We start from the raw sequence: 13305 nt of genomic DNA, 5'->3' as shown, positions 1-13305 counted from the left end.
ATGAAGAGACCTCGAGAGTGAAACCAATGTTTTACGCTTATCGATAGGCGAAGTCTACTATTCAAAGTAGTTTCATAGTGAGGTGCAAGGTTTTTCTGTTTCCTTCGTGAGTATGTTTAGGCTATCGAGAGGGTGTTTTTGATAAAATTCCGTCGTGAAACGGCCACTATTTCGCCCACATATTTTTTTGTTTCGCTCGCGTTGAACGTCGTTGCATTAGTTGGACCTGCCAAGGGGCTTCTCTAATCCAGACTACATAGTATACATGGTGTCGGGCAATTCGAATTGGGACACGGTTCGCCCCGCAATTAAATAATTGATTTTTTTCGTCCGGAAAACCGCGGCGGGACAGGGGTAATCTCCACCCTGCATGGTTTGGCAAGCAGCGCTGTGTCGATGAAATTTGCACCTGCAGAAAGTCTGCCCTCGCTCATGGATAGACACTTTGGTATCGGATCGCAGCTGCAGGAGTTTGGGTTCATTAGTCCACAAGCTATACCTTCTGTGGCTTTAGGTTCAGCACAGCCAGCCTCTGAAATTAAGACAAGGTCTCTATAATTCCACCACAGCGCGGAAGATGCGCGAGGAATTGCTTGAACAGGTATCGTGAACGAAGTCTAGCGCGCCTATGCCACCTATGGCTTTTTCAGGGTGGATACTTGCCGTCTACGATGTGTAAAACATCACATCTATTGCACGTAGCTGCGTAGTTCGTAAAACAAATCATCAACGTCACAATCTTATCCGGTTCCATGAATGTCAGCCGCTGCAATGTTGAAGTCGCCATCAAGTCTTGTTTTAAAACAGGTTCGAAATTGAAAAGACGTATAGCTGGGCATAATTACATTGCAATATATGCAATATTGACGTCGAACTCGCCTGGAGATTTAATATTGATGAGACTATATACTTCGTGCCGTATCCGCGGCCCCACTGCAACAAGGGCTAAGTTGTTAAATCCGCCATAAAATCATGGCCTTTTCTCCGAGTTTTGTACGTTGGGAGGTAGGTATTATATGCGTATATAGTTTACTGCAGCTCACCAAGATTGCTCCTAAGACTTGCCACTTTCCTCAGCGCCCCGGCAGCTGGAAGTCTCAATGCATCATGTTATCACACCACAATCGTCTTAAAAAAATACAGATTCTAGGTAATCAGGACAGCCCTAGTGATATGCAGCCATACAAACAGACAGCGTTTACACGGATTGCTTTATTTGAGGACCCACGGCTAAATGGTTGCTGTAGGGGAATCAAGTGGCGGAAGATTTCAACCCATGCATATGTTAAGTCAACATCTTGTTGGCTCTGAACTACAGTCGATGGGGTTTAGGATCAAGCGTGAGCTAGTGTACCAATCTGAGAAATACAGCTTTTCTGTGCTACCCATATGACGAGCCCAACCGATAGAATCCATGATATTCGATGTGGAGATTTGTGAAAGCGCAGATGGTATCTTCCTCTTGGGCGGCCGGATGGTTAGGAAAACTCTCCTCGGTTTAATGGCACTATTAATATTGCTAGATCATAGGCTGCCGGCTGCCCAGATGTCTTCGGGATGCTTGTGATAGATCGCAGCAACAGAGGGATCTGGAAAACTACCATGAGGCAAAATCCGAAATTAGAATGAATACTTGACCGAATTGAATCTAGGTGTCAAGGTCTGATCCTTCTCGATCAGCACTAGTAATCCTGTACGCTTTATGCACGCCCGTCTATCCATCACTTCTAGGCTTATCAACTAGCCTACGTGCTACTCATGCCATAATATCTTCTATAGTATTCGCTGAATAAGAGGTATGACCATGTGCACATGTGGGTGCCCGGGCGTATAGGTATAGTGAATGCTGACAGAGCTTCAATGTGGAATGTTGTACGAGCTCCCTCAGGTCTAGTCTGGCTCTGCAACCCCGCACCTAGACTTAGGGTTTTGTCCTGTATCCCTTTGAAGGCAGAGGAATGTAAAACTTTTTATTTTGACAAAGGTCGACACTTGATTAGGTTCAGTATTGATACAAGAAGGGCCACTACCAAGTGGAATATACTTGTCGTTGAAAAAAAATGTGTTGAATTCATTCGTCTATTTATTCCCTGTTGCCTGAGCTAGAATGAAACTTAGAGTCAATGCGATAGGGCAGAGGATGGTTTGTTAAAAATTCCAAAGTAAAAGGCTTGAAACATCTCGGTAGAACATGGTATATATATACTTTAATCCGTATATTTTTTCTGCCCGAATTAATGCCATAGTCCAAACGAATTTATGACATGGGAACTCCCAAGCAAGAGTGGAGGTAAGTTCTATGGATCATGATTAGTAGAATTCGAATTATGGATATAAGCTACTAAAGAAGAAAAATCGATAAATTTATATACATTTACGAAGTTATTGGCAGGTTAAACTAGATCACTATAGTACTAATCTTCTCGAACCTATACATCACTGGAAGACCTTTCGTTACAGCTAAGTTAGGTAAGTACTTACCCAGATGGATCGTATTCGAGGAAGCGACCCAAAGTGGTTGCAGAACCGCAGCGAAAAAATAACACACAGCAACACGGAATGTAGCTTTGGGATGTATTTGGATTGGGACCATGGAAGAGGAATATCGCAAACTGTTACAATTTTCGAGTAAACTGGACTCATAATTTTTGCGAGTCCGAACTTGTCTCGTAGTCCGAACCTCAATGGTTACTTGCTGTAAGTAAATGCGGTCCGAGGGGGCCGGTCTGTCAATCTAGCTAGTGAGTTTTCTAAACCTATAGCCTAGTTTTAGTTTCATCTGCACCCACATATCCACGTAGACGAGCTATTACTCTTAAGACTAGACGAGCGATACTCGCTCTTAATTAGTGATTAATGATTAAAGCTCCAGTCCTAGAGTAAACTAGGCATATATTTGAACATACGGTCAAGGTTAACTTTACCTCGAGTCAATTGACGTCAAGGAGTGACTTCTCTGACTTCGGAGGTTCTTCTAGGCGCAGGGAAGAATTTAAAAAAATTAATTTTTTTGCCAGCCGATAGACTGTATGACGAACTTATTTCTGAATTTCTGTGTCTTTGTTATACCTGTGGGAGGGATATAGTTATAGCAACTAGTTTTAGGCGAATATTATATTTTTGCCAGCCGAAGAGGTAAACAAGCTCTAATGCATTCTGCGAACTTTGCAAAAGATAATAAGTATGTGGGGTTGAGGTGCGTATGTATTGGACCCAACAGTTTAGGTTATATACCCCGGCCCCACGTTTCTCAATACACTGCGTGGCCTTCCATTTTTTGGTTTCGTACCCAGGTTTGATCGGCTTAGTCCGTAGCCTCGCGTGCTACGGATAACGCCGGCCAGCTGAGAAATCCTCTTGTCAAACTGTAATAACCTTCGCAGGCGTTGAGAAATCGAAATTGGGGTACAGACCAGTGCTTGGTAGATTAAATTGTATGTAAGAGAGTATCATGTGTATTGAATTAGGTCAAATATCTGGTGCTTCACGATATTTCGATTGATAGACGCTTCCAATGTCGGGTAGAGGTTGTGTTTTCGGTATGGCGAAAGCTTGAGTGGTATACATGTTTCAATTTACCCCCGACTTTGCTTTGCGTCATGGTGGAGCGATGCTGATTCCGCACATGCAAAGCACAGGGCCATAAACTTGGCAACCGATGTAAGCGGTAGGCTGGAGAAGCTTGAAGTCTTATGCTGTTCTATTCCATGGCCCTGGCTAACTGCAAAGCGAAAGGTTGCAGTGACAAGCTTTTTCAAATTCCTGGAATAGAAACCGCCAAGGGTTGCAAGGAAAAAGTCCCCTACTTCTATAACCTTCTTGCTTGTTTCGCAATTCCGCGCACGTAGGCACCATGCGCCTTAGAGCAAGATCTCCACGTCTACATCGGGTACATTGCCTCGACTGGTATTCTCTGGCCAAATACATGTTTCACCCCTTAAAAGCGAAGAATCGAGCGACAACAAACAGTGCATTCTTTCTTTCCCGTCTCTTGTTGAAAGCCTGTTTCAACTCGAATCCGTGTGTGAGGGCGGGTCCTCAACTAATCTTAACCACCCTCGTTTGATGTCCAATGCAACAGTAATAAAATAAGCAATTTAGGAAAAGGCAATCTCTGGGCTAGACGTCGACATCTCGCTCGGCCAGCATCTCGTCCTTTTTTTTTTTTTTTTTTCCTCCCTCGTTCCCCTTTCCCACGATACTTTCAATTCGACTGTGGTTTCAGGATCGAGAAACAAAAGTTGGTGACATCTAGGGTGGCCGAATTTGTTAGGTGGTCTCAAATTACGACGATAGCTTTAACACAGAACCCCTTCGACCGCCGAATACAACACGCTTGTTACCTCGCACCTTCCACCACCATCAGCCATCAACGGCTTCACTACCTACGACAGACGGTATCTTGACATACCACTAGAAGTTGCATACTCTCAAAGAGCGCTGGTGGAGCCTTCTGTATAGCCTTTAGCTAGGCTTCTAGTAGGGATTGGAGGGTTGATACGCTTTTCTGGGTGGTTCCCGACACTTCCAGTAGCTCTTTCCAGGGCTCCATCGCCCTTCGGTTCACAATGTCGCTACCTACGAGCAGGCATTCGCACTCACAATACTCGAACGGCTATTCGAATGGATATTCAAACGGATATAAAAATGGCCATGCGAGCTACTACAAGGATGAATCGTGGGCAACGTCGCCTCAAGAGTACGGACCTTCGCTTCATCTGCTCGCGTCCTCGAAATCGTGGCCTAAGATCCCTGCTAATATTGGGTGTTATAGTTCCAAGTACCATCCCAAATTTCGAAAGTCAGCATACGCTCGAAGACGTTTATTCCTAAAGCTCGGCCTTATATTCCTAGTTGTCTTCGGATTCTCCTTATTAGTGTCGCCGTCTCTACGGTTCACCGTCTTCTCCGCCGTTGGATTAGGATATTCGTTGTATAAGGACATTCCCGGAGTTGAATACCATGATCTCTCGCTATACACAGGAAGTGCCACTGGCTGGCAAAGAGGCGAAAGAATATTGTTCCTCTCACCCCTCCGTGACGCCGAGGCACATTTACCCATGTTCTTCAGCCATCTCCGGAACCTTACATACCCCCACCATCTCATCGACCTTGCGTTCCTAGTCTCTGATTCGAAGGATAATACCATGAGCCTCTTAACCGAGCTATTGAAGAAGCAACAAAGCGATTCCGATCATAACCAGTGGTTTGGCGAGATCACAGTCATAGAAAAGGACTTTGGAGCTGCCATTGGGCAGGACTTCAGCAATAGACATGGATTTTCCGCGCAAGGGCCCCGAAGAAAGTTGATGGCACGTGCTAGGAACTGGTTGTTGAATGCCACTTTGAAGCCACACCACAGTTGGATTTATTGGAGGGATGCAGACGTTGAGACTGCTCCGACAACCATTCTGGAGGATTTGATGAGACATAATAAGGATGTGATCGTTCCAAGTAAGTCAGTTTTATATTTCGATATAGCAAGATGGGAATTAACATCAGCAATCTTCAAGATGTCTGGCGACCTCTTCCCGACTGGCTTGGAAACGAACAACCATACGACTTGAACTCTTGGCAAGAATCAGAAACTGGCTTAGAGCTTGCTTCTAAGCTTGGTGAGGATGACGTTATCGTTGAAGGTTACGCCGAATATGCCACCTGGAGACCTCACTTGGCGTATTTGAGAGATCCTAGAGGCGACCCGGACGTAGAGATGGAACTTGATGGCGTCGGTGGTGTCAGTATCCTGGCTAAGGCATTAGTATTCCGAGCTGGTGCGCATTTCCCTGCGTTCAGCTTCGAGAAGCACGCCGAGACTGAAGGGTTTGGAAAGGTATGCATAAGAAGCAACGTCATTTTCTTGGGTTGCTGATTGCTGATGGCCATTTGATAGATGTGCCGTCGTATGAAATTTACCGTTATTGGATTACCTCACTACACTATCTGGCATCTTTACGAACCATCGTCGGACGACCTTAAGCACATGAAGGAAATGGAAGAGCAGAGAATAACCCACGAGAAAGAAGAAAAGGAGAAGGCGGAGCAAAAGACTCGACTGGAAGAAGGGTGGGATATCAAGAAAGATAAAGACACCTGGGATAAGGACCAGAAAGAAATTATCAACGCAGCCCTGAAAGCGAAGGAGGCCGAGAAGGGAGCTATGCCTTCTAAAGGTGCCGGAAAAGATTCGGGAAAGACACCAGACCAAGATTTGAGAGGTAGTCGGGAAGGCCCGATTGCGCATGTTGATGAACCTGGTGTCGGGGTCCTTACTACTGAGGAAGAAGAGAAGCAAGGCCAAGTTGTGGTAAGTGCGATTTAATTTCAAGGTCTTTTACACGCTGAATTCTGACGAAATCTATAGGGTCACGAAAATGGTCGAGTAAAACAGAATAAATTGCCAGTCGAACCAACCAAGCAAGAGTCTCAATTCGCATAAACACGATTCGAACACCTCCGGCCTTATAATAGTCCTATGAGGCCATGTAGGCTCCGGTTTTTATGATTATTTTCTGTGGGTATAAGCCAAACCACAAGAACGAGATACGAGATCAGACGCGGGAATTATATCCGAGAAACAGTTCCTTCCTGATTGTACAAAATATTATTAGAATTATTTATTTTATAGATTTTTGGTGAACATAGGCGTCGTCTACTTTTATGTATTGTCCTTATCGTTTTACTTGTTCCCGTTTTCTTACCCCTTTGAACAAAAAGTGGCATTTTGCCTCGACTCTAGCTCTTCTAGTATCATACTTCTTTCTTTCGAAGCTAGCCTTTCGTTCTTCCCTCGGCTTTCTTTCTTTCTCACCCCAGCTAATAGGTAGTACGCACCGCTACCCTGATTTTTACGACTAGCTGGCCGCTAGCACTGGTGTTCTTTTTTTCTGTCCGATGCAACCTGAATGCTTTTCAATAGTAGATACTTCTTTAGCAACAGCCCAAGCGCTGTGACCTGGTAATTCCAACCCCATTATAATCTCTACATGATACAATCGCTATTCCTCAAAAAAAAGCAATACACCAAAAAAATAAAAAATAAAGAAGAAGAAGCCACCTACTTAGTTAAGATCAATTAGAATATTACTTATGCCTGGAGCAGTGAGGGATTTCGCTAATTTTCCGCCTTGTTTGCAGCCTCAGGATATAGTTCCTTATATAAATCTGGTAGGAAGCGTTCGAGTCGCTTCCATGTTTGATTCCATAACTCCTTTTGTTTCTCGTTTCCTTCTTCTTGTTGTGATGGTGGAAGGAGGAACCCGCCGCCTGACATGACGAGGAGGACGTTTTTGAGGGATTCGGGGACTGCTTCTTCCTATTCGTACGGAGGTGACTTTATTAGTAACCTTACCAAAACTCATTGTAGGGGCATTAAGCCGAATAAAACCTACTAGGTGGTCGCTTTGTCCACTATTCATCAAGCGGTCCATAATATCCAAAATCCTCAACCACAACCCCAGCATACCATCCCACTCACTTAACAGCACCAAATAGTGCAGAAATATCTTACACAGTAGTGTCGCAGCTTGAACTCTTGTCTCACTCATACCCCTAGGATCACTTTGATAAACCTCGGGCTTGAGTAGCATCGTGATAAGAGGGAACATTACGTCGCCAAAGATCCCTGTCCATTCTTTGTGATCTTTGCTGGCTAGTTCCGGAGATAGTAGGGCGCGCTGAAGACTGCTGAAGGCGTTGTGGCGGATTTCACGACAAGGGTTAATGCATTGAGTGGAAAGGGCTTGGAAGATGGGAGACCAGTAGGTGGACCAAGCCTCGGTTTGTTCAAGGTGGGATTTTTCGATTAGAGCGGGAACGCGGGTGGTGAGGTTGTAGATACCCAAGGCAGCTTTGGTGCCGCGGGTTACGATGTCGGCATCGCTGTTTATATGCTTAGTCCATATTCTAAAGTAAATAAAGAGTAAGAGCTACTTACGGTCTTTCTGCAACCTTTATGATCTTGCCTTTCTTTGTTCGATCCTGACTTTGCTCGAACTTGGCCCCAATGCTTCCCGCTGTGGCAAAGTCGTTCAATACCGTCACTACAGCAACATAATTATCCGCTGTAACGTTCAAAGGATTTTGAATCGCCACCAAATCAAGAATATCGAAAACGTCGGCCGAAACTTCCGCGTTCGTAGCCAATAGCCGTAACAAAGACCAGAAATCCGGCGAGCTTATGATTTCAGACTTCAGTGGAGTCGTGGAGTCTATACAGCTGCGAATACCCTTGACAATAGGCTCGGAGCACTTATCAAGTAGTGGTTTATCCAGTGTGACAATGGAGTGCAGGATGACTGGAGCCCGGACGAATTCATATTCGTAACCAGCTTTGAGCACAGCAAGGAGATAGTATATGCAGCGGGCAATGACAAGAGGGTGTGCTTGCTTGGCGCCACGGATGATGTTTTGGAGGGAAACCGCGACGTCTGGACCGAATTTTTGGACAGACTCGGGGACCCTTAAAGCTAAGCAAGTTGCTAGCTCCGTTACGTAGAGGACAGCTGGATCGTATATTTGATCCTTTCTTTCCGGTGGGCCTTGCCCATTTTGTGGCATGACGGGTAGTTCATGCTTAATGATGACCACGGGCGAACTTTCCTCTGGGAGCTGAGAGAGAAGAGCCTTCATCAGGGCGGCTGTTGAGTCTTCATCCATATTTCTAAAGTATCCTTGTCAGCATATATTTGGGGGTCCGGTAGGGAATAGGCGGTTCATACACTATATTGGCGAAGATGTCACCGAGATAGCACGAATTTACACAATCGACAGTGCAAAGCGTGCTTTCCAGCTCTTCATCCGACGGCTCTGGGGGCTCATCCGCTGCATAACTTGAGAGATAGCTCGATAGCGTCGAGAATAAGCCCGAGCTATTAGGAGCGTTCCTTCTTTCGATTACATGTGAAGGGTTCCTTAGCGGTATTGGTGGGAGATCTAGCGAGTTTTGGTCGGGTAAAAAGAACGGGGGTATTAAGGAATTAACGAATAGGTTGAGCCATATTCGTACGATTTGATTCCACCCTTCTCTAATCGTGATTTCTTTGCCAGTGGTGATTCGGAATAGAACCACGGTAGCCAATTGGGCTTTGAAATCACGACCGAACCTAACCGCCATTTCACTAACCATAACACTGTTATCATTGACTTGAACCTCAGTGTTTAGCTTCGTGCTGGGTGGAGACTCGGTAGCAAGCGTGCTTATCAAGCTTAAGCACCGGATCACACGATCTAAGCAATCGTGTACTTCGTATTTCGCCGCTATCTTTGCGATCTGGTCGAAGCCTGTAATCACTCTCGTGAACACAGCGTCATCGGTGGCAGACATGAATACGTATGAAAGAGTTGCGACGATTGGTTTCCATGTTGATGCGAACATTGGGGCGTCGAAGATATTAGTGTCACAGAGCACAAGATCTCCGGCGCCCTGAGTTTTCATCAGGAGTTCTTTCCAGGCATAGTCGAATGCATGCTGATTGTCGTGTTCTTCTGGCAGGATAATCTCATTGGTTTTAATGGTTTCGAAGATCGCTTCTAGGAATTCTGGAGCGAAGTCTTTGCCACCGTTGACACCTCTGAGATTTTTAGTGAAATCCGTTATTGCCATACGAACCTAGGGATATCGTTAGAATTGCGGTACAAAGTGGTGAACTTGTTCATCAGCCCGTTCTTACCTTGACTGTTGGATTGTGCTGGTCAGTATTCAACATGATTATTGCATACGTCAACACGAAAACTGCATCCTGATTGTCAATATCCCCAGTCTGTGACAAGTTGTGATATTTCTCTGAGAATATAGTGACTAGTCTCTCGATAAGCGGCGCTTCTCCAGGTAATCTGAATGACCCGAGGAGTTCTCTCAGTGCCTCATCCAGCCTCTTTCCCTTATAATCGAACAAATCCAAGAAAGCATTTAGTAGGGGGCCATTATCTCTCTTTGTAAGATATTCACCAAGTTGTTTCTTCGATACTCTTGACGTCCCCTTCAAGAATTTGGCTATCGATACATGGTCATCCACACTGCTAATTATGCCGTTCTGGACGAGGAATGCGATACCCTTCTTAGGGGAGTCGTTGAACTTCGAAGTCCCGGCGATGACCAATTGCTTTTTGTCTCGCTGTTGCCGTAAGATTTCTGGGTCGGGATAGCCTTCTGAAATGGGAACATTATCTAATCGATCTGATATGTACTGCACGTATCCAAGAAGGGCATCCAAGCATAGTGGCGGTACATTGGTTGTACTCCAAGTTGCCGAATCTGGGAATGCGTTCTGTAGAAAATTTGTCAGTGGAGTCGGAATAATTTTTTGCTTTTCAAACACTTACCCGTGAAAGAAATCCAATGACATCCTCGCAAAGATCTGGTCGGTCGATGTCACAGTCATAATTCACGTAGAGCTCCACCATGAAGCTAGGTATCCTGGCGAGTGCCCCGATGCACTCCACCATTGCCTCTCTAGCGTCTGGCCGTCGCGACCCTCCTTCTAACCCTAGTCTTTGTCGCTCTCTCGGCGGTGCTGGACTATTTCTTCCGTTTGCAGTTGGCGGAGCTGGCGAATTTGAAGGTTTCGCTAATTTTGGTGCCTGTGGAACGCCTTCGTATAGTATTGGGTCGATGCCGGCTTCTCGAGGGATCTCGACCTTCGGGTGAAGGCATGCTACCACATAGGCCAAGAATAGCTCCTGTTGGAGTTTCAGTCCGGAGCGGGAGGTTGCCAGGAGTGTGCCTGTTACTCTCAGGGATTCTTGGAGGATCGGCATAGTATCTGAGCGGACCAATTGGAAAAGATATCGACATAAATCATCCTGGGCTAAGGTCGCCAAACTAGGGTGTTTTGTAATTGCAGATCCGGAAACCTCAAAGGCGACATCGAGAATCCTCATAGCCATCACACGAAGCGTATCCGTGTGCTGTTTATTGTGCGGATCCAGCAAAGAGACCAAGACTCTGAAAAGTTCTCGTATTGAGGGCAGAGAATATGGCTTGACCTGGTTATCTGCGTCCTGTGTCGAGTCCTCCGGATCCAGCTCTGTAGAGGGCCGAACATTATTCAGTGTTGCAGCTGCGGTCTCACCATTTACCGAAGGTTCCACCTTGAGATTTCCATTTGATCCCGCAGCTTCCTCAGACCTCAGACCGGGAACCTCTACTGCGACCTCCAAATGCTTCAACTTCTCGAAAACGACTTGGCACATTGTGACCATGCTCATCTCTGCAGACCGTCGTAAAACTTCTGAAAGCCTCATCTGACAGCATATACTTAACGCTGTTTCCATCATTTCGCATACGCTCTCGTCCCCTAAAACCCCAGAGCCAGGTCCATACATCATAACCTCCATTAGCCTTAATATCCTCAAGAGCACAACCTCATCCTGAGAGGAGTCCGAAGCCTCGAAACGACAGTGGGTAATTGCTGAGGACAAGAGTTGCATGGCTAACGGCAAGCGTAGAGAGCCGGGTGTTATAAGATTATATGAGAAAAACTTTGTGATTGCTATTAGGGCGAGAGAAGTGATTGGTCCCGACGTGGAAGACGACCGAACAACTTGGAGGAAAGGATGTAGCAATGAAGGAGTATCAAAAGTTCGGATATCTGAAGATACGTAATATTAGTTACCACCTTCATTTATAATTCGAGTCTCATCTATTACCTTTGCAAGAAAGCAGATCCCTTCTTAGTTTTGAGAAGGCCGCGATCAATGGATTATCCTAATTCAAACTCTCAGTATCTCGTTGAACTTATTCTAGCTCGAAATTGAACGGACCTGGATACTCTTTCCACGCTTTCCTCGCAAACCCCACCTGCCGGCCAAAGTCCCATCTATAGGAGTGACACTCCTGCTTTCATCCTCTTTCTCAACCCCTTTCTCGAGGTTTTCTGGTCGACTATCAGTCGAGGCGGTTCTTCTACCGCTTGGCCCCCGTAACGACCCGCCTCGGGGAGTAGATGCACCGCTGGGGACCGATAAAGTTGGACTGTTAAGTCCGGATTCGCTCACACCACCGCCACCTAATATCGCTGCCACAGAACTTTGAGCCCAGCGCGCGTTCTTGCGCATGGCCGAAGTAACTGTAATGCACTCATTGGTGATAAGGGCTACAGGGTCGACAGCTACCTGAACAGATGCACGAGGGTTCCCATAAAACGAATGTGCGAGTTCGAGGTTTAAAGATTCGGTGCCGTCTACAGATGGCGAGACTGGCGTCGCGGGGGCGGGAGCTATGGTGTTTTCGGAGCCCTGTGACAGACGAAGGGTCGGTTGAGGGGTATCGCCTTCCTCCATGATGCTTTAAAGACGGAAGATTAACTTCCTCCTATTCCTATAAATGAAATCGAGAATCGTATTCGGTACTGTTGCCAAAGTTCGATTAAGATGAGGCTTTATATGGTGAATCCCTGTATAATGAGACAGCCTGGCCGCTTTGGCTTTTATATGAGATAGGGACCCAACAATTAAGCTAGGACGCCGTCCTAAACCGAGAAGATGAGTAATAGTGTTGAAGAAGCCACGTCTTGATATCGATACGGATGGCCTCGAGCGATGTCCCTTTTGCAGATGAGGGCTGTTCAGATGGCAGTACTGTAGTCCTGTGGTGGAGCCCTTCCGCGTAAATGCAATGTCGTTGGTGTTGCAGTTGCTCAGTGCTTGGAATAGGTCGGTAGTAGACAACTTGTCGGAAGCTGGCCTGTTAACGCCGACTGGGCCGACCGAAGACCTGACCTGGCCTGGCCCTGCCAGCTCTTGCCTGACCGACCTGACCAAACCGGTGGAACCTTCCGGGCAACAAAACAGGCACCTAATTGGCACCGAACAGCTTTCGGGCCGCGCGTTAAAACCTAGTAACCGACCGAGAGCTCTCGTCTGCTGCTCTGCTGGTGAGACTCTTTTGGGAAGCCCTGCTGGCTGTTTTTAGTCGACGCGACAACCTATTCTCCTCTCCCTATCAAGTATCACGACTGTCTATTTGAAGCATCACCACTTCACAACCATCTCCTGCTGGACCATTGCAGGTTCGGCATCCGTTCCCTTCGCTCTATCATATCTGACTTCGAATATTCTACCTTGGAGCCTCAACGGCTTCATTTTTTTTCTGGCTGTGGTTTTGGTGTTCTCTTGAACAACAGGGATATCATTTTCACCCTTCTACGACTAGTCAATACCCACCTACCTGACTCTAACTGCAAAAAAAACATCTCGGATGATACCGATACTACTCACAATTTAGACCATAGATCTCTAGAAACTCGATTATACTTTGTTCCTCATTCGACTTCTACAAATCTCCATCTTATATTCTTATCCATC

The 13305-nt window shown here is 46.0% G+C and overlaps 2 protein-coding genes across 2 annotated transcripts; one reads left to right on the top strand and one right to left on the bottom strand.

The window, feature by feature from the left end:
• Positions 1–4568: 4568 nt before the first annotated feature.
• DFL_005885 (uncharacterized protein) lies at positions 4569–6439 on the top strand (the record flags this gene model as incomplete). The annotated part of the gene is made up of 5 exons (XM_067635208.1): positions 4569–4699; positions 4775–5454; positions 5514–5833; positions 5894–6307; positions 6365–6439. The coding sequence occupies 5 exons, from the start codon at positions 4569–4571 to the stop codon at positions 6437–6439; spliced, it is 1620 nt and encodes a 539-aa protein (XP_067489661.1).
• Positions 6440–7114: 675 nt separating this feature from the next.
• DFL_005884 (uncharacterized protein) lies at positions 7115–12282 on the bottom strand (the record flags this gene model as incomplete). The annotated part of the gene is made up of 8 exons (XM_067635207.1): positions 7115–7315; positions 7392–7881; positions 7937–8662; positions 8721–9610; positions 9672–10268; positions 10324–11591; positions 11650–11707; positions 11764–12282. The coding sequence occupies 8 exons, from the start codon at positions 12280–12282 to the stop codon at positions 7115–7117; spliced, it is 4749 nt and encodes a 1582-aa protein (XP_067489660.1).
• Between the last annotated feature and the right edge of the window lie 1023 nt (positions 12283–13305).

This window comes from Arthrobotrys flagrans, assembly GCF_004000055.1.
Source record: "Arthrobotrys flagrans strain CBS H-5679 chromosome Unknown unitig_9, whole genome shotgun sequence".
NCBI classification, from domain to species: domain Eukaryota; kingdom Fungi; phylum Ascomycota; class Orbiliomycetes; order Orbiliales; family Orbiliaceae; genus Arthrobotrys; species Arthrobotrys flagrans.
The sequence above is the reverse complement of the archived record's forward strand: the minus strand, read 5'-3'. Positions and strand labels throughout refer to the sequence as shown.